This window comes from Ictidomys tridecemlineatus, chromosome 5 (assembly GCF_052094955.1).
Source record: "Ictidomys tridecemlineatus isolate mIctTri1 chromosome 5, mIctTri1.hap1, whole genome shotgun sequence".
NCBI classification, from domain to species: Eukaryota; Metazoa; Chordata; class Mammalia; order Rodentia; family Sciuridae; genus Ictidomys; species Ictidomys tridecemlineatus.
In genome coordinates this window covers 180,592,929-180,619,980 of record NC_135481.1, presented here as the reverse complement: position 1 = coordinate 180,619,980, position 27,052 = coordinate 180,592,929, and the positions used below count along the sequence as shown (strand labels likewise).

General features: G+C 40.2%; 1 protein-coding gene and 1 pseudogene across 2 annotated transcripts in view; one reads left to right on the top strand and one right to left on the bottom strand.

Annotated features, from left to right (window-relative positions):
• Positions 1 to 27,052, bottom strand: part of Ctnnbl1 (catenin beta like 1) — a 154,374-nt gene that overhangs the window by 63,396 nt on the left and 63,926 nt on the right. For both annotated transcript variants that reach the window (XM_078051765.1, XM_005329851.4), the window contains exons 8-10: positions 18,491 to 18,563; positions 18,194 to 18,252; positions 16,733 to 16,881 (exon numbers count right to left, since the gene is read on the bottom strand). In XM_078051765.1, the coding sequence (XP_077907891.1) occupies positions 16,733 to 16,881; positions 18,194 to 18,252; positions 18,491 to 18,563 (281 nt within the window). The remainder of the gene's footprint in view (positions 1 to 16,732; positions 16,882 to 18,193; positions 18,253 to 18,490; positions 18,564 to 27,052) is intronic.
• Positions 3,813 to 5,817, top strand: LOC101956769 (ubiquitin-ribosomal protein eS31 fusion protein pseudogene; annotated as a pseudogene).

Genomic DNA, 27,052 nt, shown 5'->3' with positions numbered 1-27,052 from the left:
AAGAGGGAAAAGGTGCTTCAAGCAGAAGGAAGCAACTGCATATGCAAGGACGTGAGTAGCATGGATCACTCAGGGAAGAGGTACACGAAACTGCTAGAACATGAAGAGCAGGCGAGCAGCGGCAGCACACGGAGCCTGTTGGTTCTGTGTTGAAGAACTGATCTGCCAGTGTCCTGGACAGCAGGGGTGAGGCAGCAGAAAAGGGAAACAATGCTAGAGGTGGAGAGAAAAGCAAAGTAACAGCAGGCAGGGACGGAAAGGGCCGAGTTCCCACTGAGCCAAGAAGCCTTTGGACATGGCACTGATGTCCAGCTAGGAATGAACTGTCTCGAGTCCAGGAAGGAAGTCAGCAATGGCAGAAAGTGCAGAAGAGTCATTAAATCTATGAGTTGTAATGAAGTATAAGATTACCATGAAGGGTACCAAAAAAAAAAAAAAAAACCGAAGAAGAATGGAACCCTAGAGGAAATTTTCTGGAGGGCAAGTGGGAGAGATAAAGTCCTTTCCCTCTTGGGCCAAAGGAGCTTGAGGAATTAAAAAAAAAAATAAAGCAATAAAGTGATAGGCATTCTTTAAAGAATACTGTGAATCATAAATTAATCTTGGCATGAAATTGGATGATGGCATGAGATCATTTTTGTTTGTTTTATAATGTACATGTTAAGGTTCAGTTCCATTAAAGCTTCCAAAATAAAAGATTACAGAACCTAGGACTTGTATGAATTAAGACAATGGGATCAATATGACTGTATTAATCAGTTTTCTGTCATTATAATGAAACACTTGAGGCAAGTAACTTATAAGAAGAAAGGTTAATTAGCTCATGGTTTTGGAGGTTCCAATCCATGATCAAGAGGCTCCATTTGGGGGTCTCTGGTAGAGGTGCTGATGGCAACGGTGAGAAGCATGTGGAAGAGTGAAGCCAGTTATATCTACAAGCCAGGAAGCAAGAGGAAGAGGCCGGATCCCATAATTTCTTTCAAGGGTATGCACCCAAGGACTTTCCATTAGGTCTCCTCACCTAAGGTCCCGTCACTGCTAATCAGTGCCACCCTGAGGATCAGACCTTTAACATCCAGACCTTTGGGGTCACTCATCCAAACCAAAGCAATAATCACAGCCAATTTCATGTTACTGACATAACGCACTAAATGTTGGCTGGGGAGAGTTGCCAATCAGTCCTCACCAGGCTCTGTGAGCCCGGGCAGCACCACTCAACATAGCTCCTCCCACCAGACTTCGGGCTTGGCCACGTGACCTTCCACAGCCAACACAAAGCTGCCCACAGGCATCCTCAGAGAAAGAGCTGGAAGGCTTACTGCATCATGCAGTCTCTCTGCCCGATGAGAGGCATGTCCCAAGAAGCACTGCTCCTTCAGCCTAAGTCCCCAAATAAATCAGGTGGAACACAGAGCTTCTGGTGGCAGGTGATGAATGTACCAAGAGTAAAAAATAAACATTTGTCATTGAAAGTCCTTGAGATTTGGGGGTTGTTGCTTCAACAAAACCTGACTGATAAAATCCACAATACTGAAAAGTTGCTCAGTGTTTAAGAAAAATACTTTTAGGTTAACTGCATTAGTATCTACTAGCAATAAAGAATAAGAAAATGTAGAAAAAAGTATAATATACTACTGAACTTCCACTCCAGGTTAAAATGGCAATGACAGAGACTGAATTTACACTATTCTCTCCCTTCTGGTAATAAGGCAGGGAGAAAAAATGGAGAAAGGATACAGAACAATGGTTTTCAGACACCTGACAGCAGGCAGCTGGGGACAGGGAACTCTGGGAGGGTAATGCTGCAATGGGTCCAGCTGGGCACGGCGAGAACAGGCTCAGACCAGAGGAGACAGAGATGGGAGTCTGGGAGACCAATGCCGCCAGAGTTCCCAAGGCAGGGTACCAGAGTACAGAGCTTCAGAGAGGTGCGCAGGGCCTTCCCGTCCGGAGTGCGACTAGCACACACAGGTGAGGACACCAACCAGGTTTGCAGAAAGGAACCACCTGGAGGGAGAGGGAAACAATCCCTAGAGCTTACAGAGAACCAGAAATAGTTTCTACTGTTGTGACCTGGATCTGGCATGTCCTCCCAAGGTCTCTCGTGTTGAAGGCTTAGTTCCCAATGCAGCAGTGGTCAGAGGTGGGGCTTTTGGGAAGTGACTGGATGGTGAGGGCTCTGATCTCATTAGTGAAATAACCCATTGATAAATAACTTGATGGCATTAGGGAGAAGTAGTGGAAACTGCAAGAAGTAGGTAGGGCCTCTTGGAAGAAGTAGGTCACTGGGGGTGTGCCCTGGAAGGGCACATCTTGTCTCCGGCTCCTTCAATCTGCCCCCGACCCAGCCTCTGTTTCCTGGCTATCAAGAGGTAACAGCTTTGCTACCCTCTACATAACCACCATGCTGCCCTCTGCCTCGTTACAGGTCCAGAAACAAGGACGCAGCCGACCATGAACTGAAACCTTCTTTGAAGCTTGGAGCTAAAATAAATCTTTCATTTTCTAAGTTGATTTTGTCAGGTATTTTGTCCCAGCAACCAAAAGGTTAACTAATGCATAGTCCCCCTGGTTACATACAAAAATCTTAGAAATTCACAGGGCGCCAGGAGGAGCCCTCAAAAAGCTCTAGTTCAGTAATGAGACAAAATTAGCCAGACTATAGATGAGTCTGATCTTGCCCAACAGAGTTGAAAATTAGGCCCCCAAAGAGACAAACTATTTCCAAGACCTTAATATCCTACAACAGAGATTTAAATATATATGTATATGTATGATTACCTAAAGAGAGAGAAAGAAAGAAACGGGGGCTAACAAGGTAAAATTTACAATATTTGAATCTCAATAAATATTACCAGAGCACTCTGAAAAGCAGAAAAATATGAGCCATAAAGAGGAGAAAATCATTAGTAACAATAACAGATGACAAAATTAAAAGATGAGGACATTAAAACAATTCTTATAACTATGTTTTGAATGTAAAATGGAAGTAGAGAAAATCTTCAGCACATTGACTGTAAAGATGAACGGAACCACAGGAAGGAAAAGACAAGGTCTGGTAAAGAAAAAAAACACAGTGGCAATTAACTACAGGTTGCATCCCGAAGAAGGAAAAGAGTGAGTCTGACAATGCAACAACAGGCAGCAGCTGCCCAAGACGAGACTCAGAAAGAAAAAGACTGACACCGACCCTCAGGAAGCTACGGCTGGACAACTGCAAACCGCCTAACAGACATGGAGTCATATTTCATAATATACGATTATATGATGATTTATAAGTACATGTAGTTAGAAAATATAACTATTTTGTATGCATAAATTATGTGTGTGTGTGTGTGTATATATATATATATATATATGTAATTAAAGGCCCTGTAGGTAGGCAGATGGGGACAAAGAAAACATAAGAAAAATGTCAACCCCCAAAATTTCCACCTTTGATAAATACTATAAGGGCATAGTCTTAAGAAATTCTAAGACCCTCAACATAAGAGACATGGAGAAAACTCTACCAAGGCACATCATGATCAAACTATTCAAAACTAATGATAAAATCTTAAAAACAGAAAAAGTGGGGCGGCAAACAACACACAGAGAAACACACATAGTAGAGTTCCTGCTGAGAGCCAAGCCAGCCCAGAGGCACTCAAAGAAAACACTCTGTCCACCCACACCTGAGGAGAGGTGGGCAAACACCTTTTCAGACATGCAGGAGCCGACAGGAGGCAGCACCGCAGGATCTTGGAGAAAGCCACTTGGCAGAGGGGATGGAAGCCAGACAGATACCTGCACAAAGCAATGGAGAGCAGGCAATGGAAGATGTGCAGGTAAAATGAAAGACTTTCTTCTTCTTTAAAAGGTAAGTGATTGCCTAAAGAGAACAAACAGTGCCCAGTAGGATGCGTAACACATGCTGGAGTGAAAGGTGCACCAACCACGGCACTAAACCAGGAGCAGGACTGGAAGTCATGTGGCGAGGCTCAGCGCTGTGTGCAGGCAGTTCTGGCATCTCTCCACCTGCTTAGGGACACCAGTCCTGCTGCAGCAGGGCCCACCCCATGCCTTATTGAAGCTTGACCATCTCCTTGGGGCCCTGCCTCCAAATATAATCAATCACTTTGGTGGAGGGGAGTGTTAGGGCTGAAGTATATGAACGTGGCAGGGCAGGGAAGAGGGCAAAGAAGAAGGGGTTGTCACGAGTAAGATGAAAACGGATGGTAAAAGATGCACCATGTTATTAAGAGAAAGCCGTGGGGTGACATTAGCATGAAACAAAGTAGACTTCTGATGAAAGGGCCTTACCAGGGATGAAAAAAGTCACTCCATACCAACAAAAGGTCAAATAGACGAGAGAACGTATCATCCAAAATATTTATGCACCTGCAATGACTTCAAAATACATGAAGTAAAAGTTGATAGAATTTATAGGAGAAGCAGAAATACCCCCAATTAGTCAGGGGTTTCAACGCCCCTCTCATAAGTAGATATAAAATCTGAACAACATGATCACCAAATGAACCTACTCACCAAATGAACCTACTCAACATGTATAAAATATTCCATCCAAGCAGCACACACATAAACACGTCTACCTACCTACATTCTAGGCCAAAAAGAAGTCTTCATTAATTTACAAGGGCTCAAATCACACCAAGTATGTTCTCTGATCACAATGGTATGGAAGCAAAAATAAAATCCTCAAATATTTGGAAACTAAACAATATACTTTTAAATAACTCAAAAGATGAAATTAAAATAAAGTATTTCAAACTAAATGAAAATGAGAATACAACATATCAAAATGAATTAACCCAGGTAAAGTGGCAATCACAGGGAAATTTATAGCAGAGAAACTGTATTAGAAAATATAAAAGCCTTCAAGTTAATAATTTCAAATTCCCGTCTTGTGAAATCAGGAAAATGAACAGAAAATTAAACCCCCAAATCAAAAGAACATAAATAATGAAGACCAGAGCAAAACCCATAGTGATAGAAAACAGCAAAGTAGCAGGAAACATCGAGAAATGGACACTGGTCCCCAAGGAATCAGTGAAATCCGACAGACCTCCAGCCACACTGATCAAGGGCAAAAAGAAAAAGGCACAAATGACAAACATCAGGAATAAGAGAGAGCGCACCACTCCAGATTCTAAGTCACGAGCAACTTTCTGCCCTAAATGCGGCAACAGACCACCTGAACAAATTCCTTAAAAGATGTAAACAGTTCAATTTTCTCAAACAGAAAAAGATTACTGGAACAAACCAATAAATAAATTCAACTTCATCAGAATTTAAAAATTTCCAAGAATCTATTCTGGCTTTCTGATCCGCCATCTGTGGTGGGAAGACTATTACGCTCGAGGTTGAACCTCGGACCCTATAGAAAATGTAAAGGCCAAGATCCAGGATAAGGAAGGATTCCTCCTGATCAGCAGAGACTGATCTTTGCTGGTAAGCAACTGGAAGATGGACTACAACATTCAGAAGGAGGCCACCCTTCATCTTGTGCTGAGGCTTTGTGGTGGTGCTAAGAAAAGGAAGACGTCGTCTTACACCACTCCCAAGAAGAATAAGCCTAGGAGAAAGAAGGTTAAGTTGGCTGTCCTGAAATATTATAAGGTGGATGAAAATGGCAAAATTAGCTGCCTTCACCGTGAGTGCCCTTCAGATGAATATGCTGCTGGAGTTTTTATGACCAGCCACTTTGACAGACACTATTGTGGCAAGTGTTGTCTGACTTACTGCTTCAACAAACCAGAAGACAAGTAATGTATTTGAGATAATAAAAGACATGAACTTAAAAAAAAAAAAAAAGAATCTATTCTGAAAATGAAAAGGCAAGCCATGAACTTAAGAGAAAATATTTGTAAAGCATTTATCTGAAGACTGTATCTACGATATGGAAAGAACCATGACAATCCAGTAATAGGATAAACAACCGCCTATCACCAAATGGACAAATGATTTGAACAGACACCACCAAAAAAGATACATGGATGACAAATTAGCACATGAAGACACCAGACACCCTTAGTCACAAGGGGAAAACAAATCCAAACCAGAAGACGATCCCTACCCACCCACAGTCACTGCTAAAATGAAAGACTGACCACACCAAGTATTAGCAAGAATGTAGAGCAACTGAATTCTGAAGCACTGTTGTGGAATTAAAAAACAGTACAATCAATTTGCAAACAGTTTGGCAAAGCCTTAGCAAGCTGACCATGTACATATCATGTGACCCAGCTGTTCAGTTCCTATCCACACAAGAGCAGTGAAAAACATGTTTGCCCAAAAGATTTGGGCATGAATATTTATTGCAGGCTTTATTCTCAAGAGCAAAAACTAGAAACTCAAATGTCCATCAAGATATGTCTGTATAGTGGAATGATATGTCTATATAGTGGAATACTACTCAGCCATGAGAAAGAAACAAACTACTGATGACAACATGGATGAATCTCAAATAATTACAGTGAATCAAATTGACCAGACCAAGGGGGGGGGTACCATATGATTGTATATGTATAAAATTCTACAAATGCAAACTAAAATAAAATGAACAGAAAGCAAATCAATAGTTGCCTGGAGACAATGAGGCAGAGGAGTTACAGATTACAAAGAAGCACAGGGAAACATTTTGGGTGTGATAAATACATTCATTGCCATGCTGCCAGTGAGGGTATGTACATACTGCAAAACTCATCAGATTGTACACTGCAGAGGTGTGCAACTCAACTACACTGGGATGATGAACAGCTAGCAAGTCGGTTGGAGGGCTCAGACAGGTTGTATACCATTTCCTGCCAGGTAATCTTGATTCAGCTCATCTGCCTTCTCCACCACCTTCTCCAGCACTTTCCCATTTATGAAGGAGTAACATCAGCCTTGGGGGATGTTGGAAGGATTACTTTGTGCCTTTGAAGCATTTTTCGGGTTCCTAGAGAACAGGTGCAAACTACTATTATCCATCTAAGAAAGAACTGTAATCTTCAGCTTGTGGGGAAGGCAATGTTGTCGTTAGACCACAAATAAGAACTGTGCGCAGCCTGGAAGCCCAGGTGACTCCTTAAAGGTCTGCACCCTTCCTCAGCTTTTGCACTTGAAACCCGGAAGAGACTAGGGGCTGGAAGACTCTGGCTCTTGAAAATCTTATAGGACCTCAAGAATAAAAACGCAGAACAGTTTGGACTTTCAGATTTTCACTAGGAACAAAACTAATGTAGAACAAGTCAAAAAACTAGGGAATATGACCACAGAGCGCTGCATGCTGGCCCATCGACCTGCCTGCTTTGTCACAACCCACAACCCAGATGTGGGCCTGCAGACTTTCTTTGCAGATGGCATGTCATTGTTTTTGATTTTTGTTTTCTTTATTAGAGAAACTTTTCTTTGGATTAAGGAAAATCTTATTGAAAAACCTTCCAGACCAGTGAAAACACTGCTGGTTCCTGGAAAGGACGTGACTGTGTGTTATTCTCTTTTGCTTTTACAGTTAATAACCAAGATGGGTTCACTGCATTTCTGCTTCACGACCCAAGGTTGCATTTGTACACATCCCTTGGGATCATGGTGGTCTCTTCTATTTCTAACTGCAACTGGGTTTTACAACAGAAGTAATAAGCTTCATGTCAACATTTTCAAGGAAACTGACAACGTAATTCTTCTGTCTCCCACTGGCTTTGCTGCTTCTTAAAGAGCCCGGAACTATTCTGATACAAGGACATACTGTTAGAAAGTGCTCTGTGGTGACAAGAAGCAGATGATTTGGGCTAAAATTAAACCTGAGATACTGGAATCTTCTATTTGCAGCAACCATCTTACCAAAGAGAGACATCTGTCACCAAGAACGTGGAAATGGCAAACCAGTCTCCACGCAGGGCACTGTTAATAGCACCATCCTCATTTCCTGCAAATTCTAAAATGGCCACCCCCCGGTAAGTATAATTTAGCCTTATTCTGTACAGTGGAACCTCTGAATCCGATCACTTTGCTAAACTGCAAAATTAATTGTGTCTTCCCTGAATTTTATTTTCCCTTCAACCATCCCTAACTATAAAAATACCACCTGGCTCATGTTCCTATCTTAACTCTACTGCTGCTCACTGAAGACCTTCCAAACAGCTTCTCTGTCCCTTCTTAACTATCACACTGAAAGAACGAGGCCGAGCTGCCCGGCACACACACGGCCAGTGTCTTCTCTGAGGGGACTGGTTCTCCCCTGCCCGAGAGGCTCTGACCTTCCATCTCGCGGCAGTGTTCCTTTCCTTATAAAAGGCTAGGGTGACGCAAGAATGGGAAATTCTACTCCATGTATATAGGATATGTCAAAATACATTCTATTGTTATGGGCAACTAAAAAGAAAAAAATAAATAAAACACTAGGTTGAACAAATGAGAAATTCCTTTTTCTTGCTTTCTTTCTAAAGTTTTTCTTTCCTTTTCTTTGAGTATATGGGTGTGTGTGTTGGCAAGGGGGGCGGGGAGGGTCGGTCTATACTCCAGGATGGCTACCTGCAGCTTTTATCACAGCATGGATTTCACTTTTAAATATCACCTCAACAATCTTTTCTTCTTCTACAAGATGTCTTCATTTGTTCTTTGGCAGAGAGAAAAACAAAGCAAAACAAAAAATGGTCTTTTCTTATTGATTCTGTCAAGCACTGCAAAATCCAGACACTCAACAGGAATGAGAAAAAGTTACCTGACAAGTCAACTCATCCCAGGGTGGCGGTGCACAGAGGAGAAAGGCCTGGGAGATGAGGGTAGGGAGGTGCTAGTGCTCAGACCCAGAAAATAAAAGCCGAGAGGAAAGGAACCTGTGTGGGGGCCTCTGTGCGCCTTGAGTTGAAAGGTTATAAGAACTCAAAACACAAAATGTACCCCTGCCATACCTATGAGGAACGAAGAGGAGAGTTTAAATACCCAAAGACTACACAGTGTGGACACCTATGCTGGCCTCTGCTCTGAACCCCGTGGGCACAGGCTAAATGGCCACAAGCCCAGGACTACAGGGGCCTCCCATCCAGGCCTTCCTGAGCCTTGAGGATCAGGTTCACAACCACTTAATGGCCCTTTTTTTGCTCTGAATAAGAAAAAACAGGACTCAATATCTCCAAACAAGAGACTGAGTTCTCACCTCAAAGCTTTTAATGAGATGTTCTTTCCTGGGTCTATCTATGGGATTTGCCAGAAATTGTATGAATCAATAATTCTAAAAAACAAAGATGTTTTTCAGATTTTTCTCATTCATCAGATTTACAGGAAGCCCAATGTGTGTATTTGTTGCTGGGCACCAGAGAGGCAAAGAGAAAGCCCTGGCTCTGCTTTCAAAGGTCCTAGGGTACAGCTGGAGATCTGGAGCACAGCCGTGACCACACCGGGTGGTAAGTGTGCGGGCAAAGATGAGCAATGGCTGCTAGAATTTAACCCCCACATTGAAGACAGCTGGGGACAGAGCTGGGAGAGGTGACAGGGACAGAAGGCTGCTGAGAGACCTTTAAGGCTCAATATCCAGGGGCAGTCTCCCAGAAAAAAACAATGGTGTTAAGAGAGCTAAGACAGTTTGGTTTAGAGAACAGAATGGAAAGGTATGGAAAGGGGAAAGGAGACATGGTACCATATCAAATGTTCAAAGCAAAGATAACAAGCAGAATTAAAAAAAAAAAGTAAAGCTAATCATTAATAGGAAAAATCTACAAAGGAAAATAATGAAAAAGTGAAAAAAGAAAAGACAAAACAAAATAAAAACTTTAATGAAACTATCAAAATAAAATAGACAGGAAGAGGGCGAATCATGGAGTCACTACAATAAAAACAAATAGGTCAAGTTCATTGCAAGACCTGAACTTACGCTAGACTAAATGAGTACTTCCTCAGTTTTTCATAAGAGTTACACATAACAAAATGACATGATAAAATAAGGACAAAATGATGAAAAGGAAAAAAATAGATAAATATAAAATTACAAAAGAATCCACATACAGCAAGGAGACACATTGACAAAACATGCAAATCAAGATTAAGATAAACAAACAGCATTATTTGCTGAGCAAATTAGAACATAACGAACACAAAAAAATTAGAAAAGAAATAGTGAGAAAATCCACAATTATAGTGAGAGAAAGAACAAAATAGCTAAAAAGACAAAATCTGGCTATATTTATAAAGCTGATTTAGGAAATAATCATAGCATTTTATACCCCAGAAACAAATTTTATTCAAATGTTCAGGCTATTTTTAAAAACTTGCCATGTACGAGGCCATTAAAAATAAACAATCCCAAACTAAGAAAAGTAAACATTTTGGACTATTTTTTCTGTTACTGTAATAAGAAAAAGCAACTTGAATTTGGACATATGTGATAAAGCTAAGCAATGTAAAGTGAAAAATTTTAACCTTAAACACTTTTTAAAAATTATTTATTTGGTCCTGGGGATTGAACCCAGGTTACTTTACTACTTTTTAATTTTGAGGCAGGGTCTCACTAAGTTGCTGAGGTTGACCTTGAACTTGTGATCCTTCTGCCTTGGTCTATTAAGTCACTGGGATTATAGGCATCTGCTACTGCCATAGGCTGAATGTCATTATTATTTTTTTTTTTAATTTTTGGGGGTACTGGGGATTAAACTCAGACACTGAACCACTGAGCCACATCTCTGGCTCAATGTTGTATTTTATTTAGAGACGAGGTCTCACTGAGTTGCTTAGCGCCTTGCTTTTGCTGAGGCTGGCTTTGAACTCACAATCCTACTACCTCAGCCTCCTGAGCCACTGGGATTACAGGCATGTGCCCCTGCGCCTGGCTTGTTTTTGTTTTTAAAGAATAGAATTATTTTTAAGAGCATTAAGCATTTAACTCAGAAATTTAGGAAAAGGACAATACTGTAAATGAAAAGAATCTAGAAAAAATTTAAAAATTCCTAAGGATGCAAAAAATACAGAAATATACAAAAGGTTAAATCAAAATATAAACACTGTGGATCACAAGAATATGCTATTTTTATTTGCCAGCTATATTTTGACAGATACATAAACAGATTAAGAACTAGTTCTCTACAAAAATAAGACCCCTAAAAAACAAAAAAAACAACAGAAAAAAATCCAATCACTTCTGAAAAGTGTGAATGAAGAGAAAAGTAGATACATTTAAATACAAAAAAAGAAAAAAGAAAATATAAAAGGGACATAAAGTACAGAAAATCAAAAAGAATGATAATAATACAAGAAAAATTTATACTAATGAACTTGCAAATCTACAAGAAATTGAAAAATGTCTAGGAACATATAAAACAATAAATTGCCAAGAAAAATTAGAACACTGATGAAAGAAATCAAAGACCTACATAAATGGAGAGATGTACCATGTACATGGATTGGAAAACTCATTGCAAGATGTTCATTCTCCCCCAAATGACACAGATTCAGCCCAATCCAATCAAAATCCCAGCAGGGTTTTTGTACAAAATCCCAGCAGGGTTTTTGACAGTCTGACTTTGAATTTTATAAGAAAAGGCAAAGGAACTAAGGAACTAGAATAGTTTCAACCATTTTGAAAAAGACCAAAAGTCAGAGGACTTATTCTATCTGGTATCAAAACTAAACTTGTAGCTTTGTAGTCAGAATCATCAAGATAGTATGCCTCTGGCAAAAAGACACAGGATGAAAGGAACAGAAGTGAAAGCACAGAAATAAACCCACATATATATGATAAATTGGTTTCTGACAAGAACTATAAAGACAATTTAATGAAACATGGATAGCAATTGCATTAAGTGGTTCCAGAATCAGCCATCTATATGTAAAAATAAGTATAAATAAAACTACGAACCTCATTTCATGCTTCACATCATATACAAAATTTACCTTAAAATGGATCACAGGCCTAAATGTAAAACCTAAAACTGAAAACTTCGAAAGGAAACATAGAAGACACTCTTAGATTGTGGGTTAGATAAACATAATTGATATATAATACCAAAAACTATTTATAAAAGAAAAGATGTATTAATTGGACTTCAAAGTAAAACTTTTGCTCTTTAAAAGACACTCCCAAGAGGTGAGAAGGCGGTGCGGCCAATTTGGAAAGCAGTATGGAGATTCCTTGGAAAGCTGGGAATGGAACCACCATTGGACCCAGCTACTCCCTTCTCGGACTATTCCCTAAAGACCTTAAAAGAGCATACTATAGGGATACTGCTAAATCGATGTTCATAACAGCACAATTCACAATAGCTAGACTGTGGAACCAACCTAGATGCCCTTTAATAGATGAATGGATAAAAAAAATGTGGCATTTATACAAAAAGGAGTATTACTCTGCACTAAAAAATGACAAAATCATGGCATTTGCAGGGAAATGGATGGCATTAGAGCAGATTATGTTAAGTGAAGCTAGCCAATCCCTAAAAAACAAATGCCAAATGTCTTCTTTGATATTAGGAGAGCAACTAAGAACAGAGCAGGGAGGAAGAGCATGAGAAGAAGGTTAACATTAAACAGGGATGAGAGGTGGGAGGGAAAGGGAGAGAGAAAGGAAATTGCATGGAAATGGAAGGAGACCCTCATTGTTATACAAAATTACATATAAGAGGAAGGGAAAAAAAAACAAGGGAGAGAAATGAACTACAGTAGATGGGGTAGAGAGAGAAGATGGGAGGGGAGGGGCGGGGGGATAGTAGAGGATAGGAAAGGCAGCAGAATACAACAGACACTAGTATGGCAATATGTAAAAACGTAGATGTGTAACCGATGTGATTCTGCAATCTGTATACGGGGTAAAAATGGGAGTTCATAACCCACTTGAATCAAATGTATGAAATATGATATGTCAAGAACTATGTGATGTTTTGAACAACTAATAATAAAAAAAAGAAAAGAAAATAATAAATAAATGTGTAAAGATGCAAAAACTTCAAAAAAGAAGAAAAAAAAAAAAGAGGTGAGAAGGCAAGCCTCAGACAAGGAGGAAAATATTTCCAAACCATATAGCTAACAAAGACTTGTATGTAGAGTAAAGAACACTTAAAACTTCAAGATTTTTTCAGAAAGGTCACATGCACATGAAAAGATGTTCAGCATCATTAGTCATTAGGGAAATGGAATTGCAAACCATCACATTACACACCCACTTAAGAGCCCAAATCAAAGTCCTACAATACTGCTGGTCCGAATGTGACACTTTGCTGCTGGGAATATACAATCACAAAACCACTTTGGAAAACAGCTTGACAGTTTCTAACAATAAATGTGCATTTACAATATGACCCACCCATTCTATTCCTAGGCACTTACCAGAGGAATGAAAGTACGTTTATACAAAGACTTATGGCAGCTTTATTTATTATGCAAAATACTAGAAACAACACAAAATGTTCATCAATAGGTAATAAAGAGATAGACTGGAATGTAAGGATGACTGGGCTACTACTAAGCATGAAAAGAAAACAATCATTTGATAGATCCAAAATGAATGAATCTCCAAAACAGCCTATTGAGTAAAATAAGCTAGAGAAAAAACTTCCCCTATAATTCCACTTAAATGAAATTCTAGAATGACAGTGGTTGCCTGGGGCTGGGATGGATGGGTGGGAACTGATTACAAAAAGCAATCTAAGGGAACTTGGGGGATAATTAAAGTGATCTATATATGCAGTGTCCAATATGGTAGCCAGTAGCCATGTATAGCGATGGAGCATTTGAAATGTAGCCGATACAAATGAGGAGCTAATAATTAGGAGCTAATTATTAAATTAAATTGAAATAAACTTAACTTCCTTTTGTTTGTTTTAACCACTTCAATGTGGCTAACAGAAAATATGAATTACATATCTAGTTTGCGTCACATTTCTACTAGACAGTACTCTTCTGTGATTTCGTCTGTGGTATAAAGACAAAGGAGTATGTCTGTTAAAATTAAAACTGTCAGCTTAAATTGGGGGCATTTCATTGCATATGAATTATGCCTCAATAAACTTGGTAAAAATGTTAAATTGGTAGTATATATGTGTTTTTTTGTGGGTGCATGTGTGCGTATAAGAGACTGCATGTGTGTATATGTAACTATCTTGTTTGTGACCTTTCCTTGTCAACAATCAAAAATGAAAAATTCACAGGCTATCTACATGCAAAATTAACTGTACCACTTGATAGTCACCATATTAAGTTATATTGGTTATTTAACATCTGCTGCCTTCACTATTCTTGAGTTTCTTGAGGGCAAGAATCCTGTCTTGTTCATCTCTATATAAGCCTAACACTTAATACAGAAAGTTAACATAGTACCTTATCAATGTTTTAATAGCTGCAGACTGCCTCATTTTATATTGTCCAATTTCCTCAAATCTCTGCAAACTTAGCAGTATCACCCCATTTTCAAATGGAAAAAGTGAGTCAGAAAGGTTAAAGTAACTCACCAAATATCCAGAGGTAGTAAGCAAAAATCTGTATTCCAAACCCCACTCACCTCAATTCCACAGCACCCTCTTCACTCTCTACTACCCTGCCACCTCTCCAGTTAGCAGTTCACAACTGCCTGACCCATGATCAAATCAAAGTAAAATTTTGTATTTTGGGGCAGTGGAACCACAGAAGATTTCCTGACCTTCTAATATTACAGCTTCACTGGATGAGCTCCCTCTACACAGAGCAGCTCTTACTAGATAAGGAAGGGTAAATATAGTAGGAAAAAAAAAAACCTTCTCCTCTCAATTAAACTTTTTAGTTGGGATTCTGAAGAAGAAAAACAATGCAGAACAAAGAGCATTTCAAAGAGACAAAAGGAAATGCTGAATCTGCTGATATAGCTAACTAATGCAAAAGGAGGATCTAATTGCAACTTCAGCATTCAAAAATGAAAAGTGAGGCGAGATCCTAGAGAGGTACAGTTTCTATGTCTTTTGGATTCTTCTTTAATTAGCCTCCCAGAATCTCAGCATTCCTGTTTGAATAATCCATATTTCTGGTTATTTATTCAACTCCCCACTGCTACACATTACCAAGCCATATGCTACAGAAATACATCACTTCATGTTTGCACTCAACCATCCAAAGACATTGGCAGTTCAGACCTTTAAGAAGCTTATGGGAAAGTCCCTGAAGAGTGTAGTTTTAAGGTTAGAAGACCAAAAAAGCCAAAAGCATCTTCTATATATGCTATTTGCTTGAGAGAAGGTGGGTCATTTCAACAAAAGGACAGGCAATTAGAAGGGTTAAGCAAGTAAACAAACACAGCACTCAAGAGAGCAAAGGTAGGATGCATCAGCAGAACAGTAAAGGCCTCTGGTTAATTTCCTATATTCCTGTCTGCCCATTGAAAAAGAATTCATTTTTAAAAGCTTTTCTCGAAGGAAGATTTTCAATCAATCTGAAGTCTGGAATGTGCTGGGCAAAAGAATTCCTCCAACCCTTCACAAGTCTTTTACAGAGAAGAAATTTTAAAAACACATCTCAATAGTCATAAAATAATTTTAAACACAAAATGGTCATTGTCAAGTTTGTTATAAATAAATCTCAAATCACCAACAGAATACAAACTCCCTTAGAGTCCATTAAGTAGTTACTGAACTCTCCTGAATATAACGTCAAGGTATGGGAAACAGCAGGTTGTTTGTAAGAAATACTACAGGAAATTCTATGTGTGGCAGGCTTAAAACCAAGAAAGAAAAACAGCAAAAGAAAATATATACCCAAAGACAGTCTTTGTATGGGTGACAGAACTGTCTTTTTAGCTTCTGCAAACAGAAATCCTGACCTTTTTATTTCCATGTAAGCCTGACCCTTAACATAGTACCTTATCAATATTTTAACCAAGCTTGCATGTCTATAGTCTAAATTATATTTAATGTATAGCATTAATTAAATATATATATATATATATTTAATATACATCAAACTGAAAACAAATTTCAACAGACTTTTCACTGTATATGAATGGAAGTTTCAAGATGGCAGACTCTGGCTCAATTTTTAAAAAATAACTCTACAATGATTAGAGAGCATTCAACCATTCAGACATGCTTCAGTGTCTCTCAACTTAAGAAACTGTCCTTGACCCTGAACAACACTCTTCTTATTGCCATCCCTTCTGTTCTCTACTCTCCTTCTTAGTGGTCTTGAAAAGAATTATCAATGTAAATGATCTTCCTCTTTTGTTTCCAACTTTAGAAAATTACTGAGAAACTAGTATGATATCCTCTTTAAGGAATTTGGGCATACATAATAAAATATACAAGGAAAGTATTACAAACAAAAATTCTAGAGTTGTCCTACAAAAGTTTTCATACTTCTATGCTTTGACACAGCACACATGCAACCCATTATTAAATGTATAAATGAAAATATGAATGACTTGTTGTCAATAACAAAAATAAAACCAACATGGCATAGATAGGTCTATGTGGGATATTAAAAAAATGGGACTAAGCTTAGAATGAACAAAAGAAATGTTTAGAAATTAATGGCTAGATTTTTCCAAAACCAACACAGTAAGGGAAGGCACAAAATATAAATCACCCTTCAATGCAGGGGTCATCTTACCACCTGACACAACAGGGCGTCAACAGACCAAAATCCATTCATTCATCTGCTCTATCAGGATTGTCCAAACTCACCCATACCTGAAGACAGTTCTGTACAGAGGGGAAACTCGAGGGCATTAAAAAACCACAGATACAAGTTTTTAGATTCAGGAGTTGGTAAAACAGTTGGGAGAGTTAGGAGATCAGAATCGTACCGGAGCATGAGATTCATCAGCTGAAGGCCCTCGCCCTTCAGGAAACGTTCACGATTGGAACTGAGCATCAGGCAGGAACACAGTGAGTCAAACAGATTCTCCATCATCTCCTGCTCCTCGGCTGTGCTGGGATTGTGTCTTTTAAACACCTGTCAAGCAAAGACAGCAGAAATCACAAAGTCCTAAGGGAATGTCTTTTCATCACACACCACCCACCAACTTCCAACGCCTGCCATCACAATAACCCCACCACTGAGGACACAAATTTACCATACTAAATTTCATCAGTTTCCATTTTGGAAAAATAGACCTTTCTGATTCATTGGTATTAAAATACATGGATGCCAGTTCATGCAAAAACACAACACTGGATCCATGAGTGACTCTCAGGTTCTAAGGATTTTTTTTTTAAAGAAAAGGAAAGAAAACAAAACCCCAAGACCCATTCACTGAAATATAATAGAAACAACTTTGTTCACTTCCCTCAAACTCTCTAGTGGCACAACCCGACCATATCAAGCTTTCCCCCCTCTTAAAAAGCTGCAACCCAGTGGGGCAAATCCTGGCTTAATGTAAGGAAGTTTCCTTAACAGGGCTTCGGAACTGCTTCATAGAACGGCTTCATACAATAGCCGGTGCTCAAGTCAGGGGAAGGGCTCAGAGTTTTGTCTTTGTCAGAGTTGTAGGGCATGTTAAGAGGAGAGCCTTCCAGCAGTGTATGTATGTACAGTCAACTACAAGATGATCGATAATCTTGCAGGAAAGGGAGTAACAGATTCATATTTGAAAGCTCTATTTTTGGGGTGTAGGCCAAGCCACTCAGGCTGCTGGCACCAAGATAGAAGCTGTATGCAAACTGACATCTCAGACACTCCCAACACTCTTAAGATTTTATCCAAATGATCTATTTTCAGTCCTGTTTTTGGAATAACACAGATGAGATTTGTTAGGAGAAATCTTAACAGTGCTTTCAGAATGCCAGCAGACTAGCATTTCAACTGCATTTTCATTTCTTTCAGTGAGCAAATGGCAGCTTCTGATTTCTCACTCCAGCCTCCAGTGCCCCTATCATCCTCGGTGACCTCTTTCCTAAATGAATGTCTTAATGGCAGACTGACAGGAAAGGAGGTGAATAATCGTGGGAATGGTTCAAGTGAAAATCATGTGATATTCTTGGTCCAAGAACCTATGTGAAATAGGAAGCTCATCTCCTCTGGACCGGCAATCTCGTTATCAGAGGTGGGGAAAGGCTGGACCAAGATCCCAGTGATGCCTGGTCAGAAAAACGAATGACCAAGAAAAGGAGGCAAACCCCATGCCAGCACGGTGACCTCCAACCTGCCAACACGACCCACGTGTTTTGAACCACGGCTTACTCCATCTAGCAATTTCCAGCTCCGCCTCCCATTTAAAGTAGGCCATGTATCTTCATGGCAGACAGGAAGCATAAGAATTACTCACGGATAACTGCTGAAGAAGCACATCGATTCCATCCAGCTCCCCAAGCAATTCCCTGTTTTCTAAAAGGGGAAAAAAATAGAGGAAGAAAAAAAAATGAAGCTAACTGTCAGATTTTACAGCCGTCTAACACTGATACATCAGCAAACAAAATCAATACAGCTTGACAGAGTACAAAAGCTGCAGAGAGAGCGAGAGGGGAAGCCAGGGGATGCCAAAGGCAAGAGAGCTTGCTGTCATGATCTGAAACAAGCCTGGCTCCTATCCTAACAGAATATCAATACTGAGAGGGAGCCTCACCGTCATTGTCCTGCAGCAATATGGCCAGCACTTCACTGCAGTAAAGCTTGTTGGCATCGAAAGGCATCTTTGCCTGTGGGGAAATAGGAGAAATGAGAAAACCATTAAGGGGTCTTGCTTCCTTTCCCAGGACAAATTTTTCACACATTAGAGAGAAGCAGGAGTTAGGGAAAAGGCAGGTTAAGGGTAAAAGTCTGCCTCTGCTCTCCAGAGCCCAGACCCACGTGCTGAACAGCACACAGTGGACAGACACAATGACTCTCCACCCCTACTGCAAAGGCCTGAATGTCACCTCCTCTTGAAGCCTTCCCAGACCCTTCATTTTGAGTCCAGAGACTATACATGTCTAAGATAAACCACAAGAAAGTTTTGAACTTTTAAGACTAAAGCCCATGAAGTGTCATTCACAAGTTAGAACCAGAAAATTAGGTTGTAAATTAGCTGATACATGATCACAGAAGTTGAAAAGAAAGCAATTTCTTGTTTAGATTAGCTGAATGTATTTATAACAAAGTAGTTCCTTTTGGATTTTTTTAATGCTTGGAATTTAATTTGAATCATAAACCTATCTGCTTGTATGCCATAATCTGCCTACTATTTAAAAAGGAAACCACATTAAATATGCAAAAATGTGTTAATATTTTAACACCGAAATTACTACCCACAATTCTTTCCCTGCTGAGTGCTCTGCTACTTGGAGATTCAGAAGGGACACATCTACCACACTGACTGTCTTTGATGGCTATCCACATGGTTGCCTCAGTAATAGTGAGACTTAGATACTTTCCCATTAACAATGGCCCTTGGATAAAGGTGCAGAGAGCAGCAAGCTCATGGCTATGTTTTTATTTATGGTATCTATGATCCTTAAAATGCAGCACATTAGACAGTGACTGTTAATCAGCAGCAGCCTTTGCTATGTATCCAGGCTTTTTGAAATTTCTGTACCTGCAAAGGACAGAGGAAGTGTTTATCTTGGAGTTAACACTTCCATCACCTTCACACCACTTACAGTTATGTTTGGACATTGATTTTGTACTTAGGAAGGAAGAGTGGCACCTAATAAAGCATCACCCAGCACCATTTCAGTTTTCTATGCACGTTATCCTTGTTGAGCCGAAGTGTACCCCACAGGGTTGCAGAAGGATGACCAGGTCTGACCCAGCGTAAGTTAAAAGATCTGTTAAGTGCAAAGTCTTATATGTTCTGACTGAACGGGATGCTCCCTGGGCAAGCTGGAGGCCCTCTTTCAAAAAATTTGTATAATAGCTAGGGCTTAAATACATTCTGTGGTGTTTCAGTTTAAGAAAAATGGTTTTAGGGCTGGGGATGTGGCTCAAGCGGTAGCGCGCTGGCCTGGTATGCGTGCGACCCAGGTTCGATCCTCAGCACCACATACCAACAAAGATGTTGTGTCCGCCGAGAACTGAAAAATAAATATTAAAAATTCTCTCTCTCTCTCTCTCTCCCCTCTCTCTCTCACTCTCTATTTAAAAAAAAAAGAAAAAAGAAAAATGGTTTTATAAAAATCAAAACACTAAGGTGAAAAGCCAAGGAGTGAGAATCTCCATTAGAATCAAGGATTTGCTAAAAGATCACTCAAATTATTTAAATCCCTAGCACTGCGACTATATTTTAACTGGTTTTAGCCACACCAACTTATACGCAACTTTTCAAGGGCCAGTGTTCTTTGAGCAAGATGCAGTTGACTTGAAGAAGCCTGAAGATGCAGGCCACCACAGCAACAGCCTATCTGTGATGACTGCTGAGTGCTTCCCATCCTTCATTTGACTTTATAAACTCCTATCTCTGAGTTAGGGTTTCTCTCTTCCTTTCAATAAACATTTATTGGGCACCTGCTGCATGCAAGGCACAGAATTAAACACAACAGCCAACAATGTGAACCTTGCCCTCTATTAGAGCATTTAAAAATATTACACTGAATTCAAATTAATGTTATTAAGTAGTACAGTCAAAAAGAAAGAAAGAGAGAGGTGGATCTGATATACACCTGAATTTACTCACAAATGTGCCACCATTTATGTGCCACAAAGTCTACAGTTCACAAACTGTGTGCTCAGGTAGATGGGGTGCCATGTTGAATTCACATGGGGGTATTTTTCAGTTTTCAAGAAAAACATGGTAACTCATGACATCTACTGAGCACTGCACTAACTACTAGCGTGAAATACATTTCTTATGACATTGTACCTTAATGGAACTAGATTTTGGAAGTTGAAAAAAGAACTGTGTGAAAATCAGCAAGGAACAGGAACAAGGGTGGTGGTAGTCAACCTGATGACAAGATCTAGAAGGCTGTGCAGTACCCAAAAGGCACACACTCAGCCATTTAGCAACTGTGGCAAACAAGAATGAAATAAGGGGCTGGGGTTGGAGCTCTGTGTAGAGCACTTGCCTAGCACGTGTGAAACACTGGGTTTGATCCTCAGCGCCACATTAAATAAATGAATACATGTATTGTGTTCTTATACAACACACACACACACACACACACACACACTCACACAGAATGAAATAAAACATTTCTTTCAATTTATGTGTGTTCTTTTTTCAAATAGTTACTGAACTATTAGATTATGCATATATGTTAAATTATTTGGGCCTAACTACTTAATAAACAGAATGCTAGGTATTTTTTGGCATGGAGGCACTTTAAAAACAAAATTACTGAGTACTAAAAGCACCATGAGTGGGAATCTATGACCCAAGCAACATTTCCTGGTCTGTTTCCTAATCTGAAAAATGGAAATTAAAAATAACATTTCTTTAAGAGAATTTCTATGAGCATTAAATAAGATAAAAGATGAAAGACCCAACAGATAGTATATACCGTAAGCTCTTCAAGTGACTAGACCCTAAAATGCTCTTATGGTCACCTGTTACGTGGTCTCAGCTGAATAGCCCCGACTCTCTAACCTAATTTTTCTGGGGCTCTAAGATCTTCTTTATGAGGTGGCTGCATTAAGTGAAATGGCACATACATAAGAGGCACTCAAGGCTGAGCTGCCCTCTGCTGAGGATTCCTAGTTGCCCAGGACACCGCCAGCTTCAGCTGTGTGGTCTGATCATATAAGGAGTTCATGATTTACCCAAAATAACATTTTAAAAACCAAAATATTCATCAACTTTTTTTAAATTTTTTTGTTGTTGTTGTAGATGGACCGAATGCCTGACTTTATTTTATTTGTTTATTTTTATGTGGTGCTAAGGATCAAACCCAGTGCCTAATATATGCTAGATAAGTGCTCCGCCACTGAGCTGCAACCTCAGTGCTCTTTCTTCTGGTACCAGGAACTGGACCTAGGGGCACTTAACCACTGAGACACATACCCAGCCCTTTTTAATTTTTTATTTGAAGACAGGGTATTGCTATGTTGCTGAGGCTGGCTTTGAATTCGTGATCCTCCTGCCTCAGCCAGCCTCCTCCTGCACCCCCAGCTGTTGGAATTACAGGTGTGCACCACTACGCCCAATTCACCACTTTTTTCTTATGATACAAGCCCTCTGGTTGAAAACCTGGCATGAAAGAGAAACCTAATCAGGGAAACAAAATGATGAGGCCCCACGGCTCCCCACACTGAGCTCTCAGTGCTTTAGAACCTGAGCATTGCACCAGCTGGGAAGCATTGCCCCTCCAGAGAAGCCAAGTGACCACACCAGGCCCAGCTCTCACTGGCTCTCCCATCTACTTCCATGAGGTTGGGTGAGGTATTCCCCCTCTCTGGGATTCCTTCTTATCTGTAAACTGGGGACAGCTTCATGCTCTTGGAAGAGCTATTTGTGAGGATTAGAAATACGTATGTCAAGATCCAGAGAAATATTGTGCACACAGAGGGCAGTTAATACGTAAAACTCATTATCATACGGGGAAAACTTCTAGAAATGGTGAGGATGACAACCACATTTTAATCTAGTAGTAAGAAATAAAAGAATCTAGACCAGCCAGGAAGGAAGGAGTCTACCCTTTCTTTCATGTCTAGCCATGAATTTATCAAGAAAACTTTATTTCTGTTTAAATCTCAGCCAGATATTACAACACCAAACTGCCAAGTTACAAAAGCATTTCTTCAAAACCAGGAGAAAGGAGAATGAACGTGGCAGGTACAGACTCTTGGTTTTTGCAAAGCTAACCAGTGGGACTTGGAGCGTGTAGGGCTCTCTTTATCCAGAAGCCTGGTGATCCTAAATCTTTCAGCTGTCAGAGTAATTACTGAATCAAGCATAGGTCTGTACTCAGCATGTACTAGTCTTGAATAAAATTAAACTTCACCTTTTTGGGAACTGCTGCTTTTTTGGAAAGTACAAAACAATTATGCTACCACCTGCAGTCAGAAGCTGTAGGTTATATCTGCAGTTCACCTCTGGTACCTGGAACACATGGGGCAAGTTCAGACACATCTACAGCTCCGTACAACTGTCGAAGCAGATTGGGCCCTGCAAAATCACCACCTCTGGTCATCAGAGGCAAAGGACTTCTGCATCAACCAGTTGTACATGTAGTTCTCAAGTCATTAACACATATGCTGAATACTACAACTGCTTCTGGAGCATGATTTAACATGAAAATAAATTGGGAATCTTAATTTTGTTTCTTTAAAAAAGAAAAAAACTTTCTGGGTTGGTGCCATTTTCAACAGCATATAATATCCTACTAAGTTTGTATTCCCCATTTTAAAAAGTGCTGTGACGCAGTTATCACTCCCACTCGTGATCTGCTTACCTACTAATCCATTTAGTGCAATCATGTGCAATGGGCTTTATCCTCATTAGAAAAAATTAGTGAGGTTTCATTTGGTGGATGAAAAAACATCCATGAATATCTCTATATACTGAGAGCTTAGCTACCAGTAAAAAGGAGATATCCAAGACTAAAATGCCTGTCACCAATGTGTCACTTAAGAATTACTCAAGGATTACTGAATAATATGGGATGATCAAAGAACAAGGTTTTTACCCAGCAATCTAGACATAAGCACTCTAGAACCTTGGCTCTCATGCTTCAGCTCAAATCCCTGTCAACAGAAGGGCTTGGTAAAGTACAAAATGCTGGGCTCCACTCCCAGCCTTGAAGATACAGGTTCTGGGGGGACACAAGACTAACACATATGCTGAATATTATGGACTCCAGGTGATACTGGAGCTCCTGACTAGAAGCCAAGCTCCAAGACTAACACATATGCTGAATACTAAGGACTCCAGGTGATACTGGAGCTCCTGACTAGAAGCCACATTTTTGGAACATCGAGGAGAAGACAGAGACCCAGGCCTTCATATGGAATTCATGGATATTTGGCAGGAAGAAAATTAGCACACAAAACATGAAATTTTCCCAGGTGCTGCAATGCTCCATTGAGGTGAGTGTCACATGTTAGGGGTACACAATGGAACCCAGATCGATGAGCTCCCACCAAAAAACATAAGGGAAAAAAATGAAGAGGCTGGTTTTCAGAAAAGAGGGCTGCATGGGCTGGGGCAGAGCACCACCATGGAAAGGATGCAGGAGGACGCGCTGGGGCAGGGGCTTCACTTCCAGCTCTAGGGCTAGAGCTGAGGTCTGGGTTTAGACAAGGCACTTGATATCTATAGGTCTCAATTCCGAATTTTTAAATCTACAACATAAAAATTTCCTTTCAATTCTAAAAAGGGAGAAGGCTCCATGGACAGGCAGGGGTCTCCTGAAGGCCGTGTTCAATCAGAAACACAGAAGGAAGACAAGGGTCATGTCTGCTGGAGTGTGAGCCAGCAGAGGGTAAAACCTTTTGATCTTTGCAGAGCAGGGGATGGGTAAGTTATCAAATTGTTTACAAAGGTCAAAAGGTTTCAAAATTGAGAAAGGAAAAGGCTATCCCGGGCCAGGTTAAGGGGCCTTAAAAGTAGGCAGGAGAGGTGAGCTCTGGGGTAGGGGCATCAGCATCGCTGGAGGAAGAGCTTTTATAGTGATGGCAACCAAAAATGGAGTTTTACATCAGTCTGCAGAACTAGGACAGGTAACAAGAGGGTTACATTTCTAGAGACCAGTGGATCTTAGCGAGGGTGGTACATCAGAAACACATGTGGAACTCTTCTAACTACACCAATGCAGACCAAGACAACATGACTGAGACTGAGACAGTGGGGTTGCAGTGTAGAAATCTGTAAGTTTTAAATATCCATGAGTGGTTTTAACACAATCACCAGCTGCAAAACATGGCCATCTGGATTTTCACAATTCAGCATTATCATCACATTTGGTCTTCAGTGTAATCCTATTCCTGTGAGTTGGGTTCTCCAAAGAGAAAACAGGAGCCAGATAAGTGAAGGGACTATGGCCCATAGTCACGTGGCTAATAAGGGAAATCAGGATCTAGGTCCAGCACCCACTCTGAATCATCTGATGCTGATGCTGGAGAAGATTATAACAAGCACTTTCCCCAAGTATAAAAAAATGTAAGCGCAAGGCACTGCATTTAAAGGCGGGAAGACTTTCTTTCATTAATGTTCTGGGAAACACAGGGTTTTTCTAAGAAAACTTGTTTACTAGTAACATAACCAAATAGCATTTTGATATTTAAATACCCTGAAACCTTGAAAACCTGTTTTAGAGACAGCTATGTGACTATGTATGCCCTGAGGAATACACAAACACTGTGCCTGTGAGGCGTGAGTCAATAGCTTGTTCAAATATCAAATGGGCCTCTTTATTACTGTCATAGGGTAAAGAAATCCAAGGTAAACGCCCAAAGGTCTCAGTCTCCCTCCCTATATAACCAGTCCCCCCTCCCCGCCAAAAAAAAAAAAAGACCAACAAGTTTCAACATCTGACAGAGAAATTTGTCCTGACTTCCTAGAGACAAAAACTATTGGATTTTACATGTTTAAGGTTGGGGTCATGACTCACAGCTACTGCTCCAATTTAGATGGTCACTGAGAACTGTCCTCTCCCCTTAACTTGGTTTCTGCTTCCTTCTTCCCTACCCCTGACTCCCAAAAGATTTCAAGGTGTTCGAGAATAAAGACATGTGAATACTGAGAAAAGAAGGGCGGGAGTGTAGGGAGATGGAAGGGAATTCGTGGGGAAACAAGGGCAGCTCACGAACCAAGGGAAGTCCCGACTTGGAGGAGATGTCCATGCACGGAGCAGCCACCTACTGAGTGCAGGGCTGAAAGGAAAGAGGAGTGGGGTCAAGGGGTTCAGTGCACTGAGCCTGCCAGGCAGATGCACCCACACCTGCCGAGGTGAGAGCTAGGCTAGAGAGTATCCTCGTCCACATGTCGCATAAGTCTCTGTGACAGAGGTCATGGGGACCAATGGTCCAATAAGTAGAGCTAGGAAAGACTTAGGCTGCCTGAGAGGCAGGGAATGGTGGCTATACGCTAACCTTCATCCTTGGCCCTACCTAGACAGTGGAGGTGGTCCACCACGGTCTTTCTGGATCCCTATAACACTGAACCATAGCAAGTCCAGGACCACCTTTCACTCCTGCTACAAATAACCACCTCCTGCTTACTAAAAGTTGGAATCCTTGCCTGCAGCAGCATACAAGCCGTTCCAAACTACCTACCAACACACCTGTGGTCAAGGCGAATCTGGAATACCTTTGACCTCCCCATTTACTATATGGACAGTTCTGACGGCTAACAAGGAAAAAGAATAAACAATCCTACCACAATATGGATAAAGGATATAAATACCACGCTAAAAGAGATGAATACAAATGCCTGATACACACTACACAAAGCTAATACTTGACTTGATTTTAAAATTCCAAATTTAAATAACAATACCCATTTCACTCATCAGATTAACAAAACCATAACAAAAATACTCGAGGGTTTATAGGTAGCTGGAATTCTCAAATTAATGGGGCAGTCTTTACAGAGGACAATTTTGCAATACCTCCAAAAATGTTAACGTGCTTACCCTTGGGCTCAGTTCCACTCTAGAAATTTATCACCCAGATAAGCTGAGGCAAGTGTGTAAGAAAAAAAATGAGTGTGTATATATGAGGAATTTCACTGCATCACTGTTTACACCAGGCAAATGCTTATCAACCAGGAATGGCAAAATTAACTTTGGTACATCTGTACAATGGAATACCGGGCAACCATCAGTTCAGTGAAAAAATAATTCACATTAAGAAGATATTATAGGGGCTGGGGCTGGGGCTATAGCTCAGTGGTAGAGTGCTTGCCTAGCATTTGTGAGGCACTAGGTTCAATCCTCAGCACCACATAAAAATAAACAAATAAAATAAAGGCCTTCTGTCCATCTACAACTATAAAAAAATTTTTTTTAAAAGAAGACATTATAGAATTGTTTGTGAAACACACATAAAAGGCACAGAAAGTTTTTGGAAGAACAGATATACATTGCTAACAGTAGCTGCCTCTGCGAAATGGAACTGGAAGGGATCTTTTTTTAAAAAAGAAGAGAATAAGCAAAGAAAGGGCTAAGAGGCACTAGAAGCTTCCCAAACTAGATCCTAAGGCTTGGGGAAGATAATCTGTGTCAACAACCCAGGGTCAGCCAGGCCCAGAGCAAAGAGAGGCGGGACAGCAGTG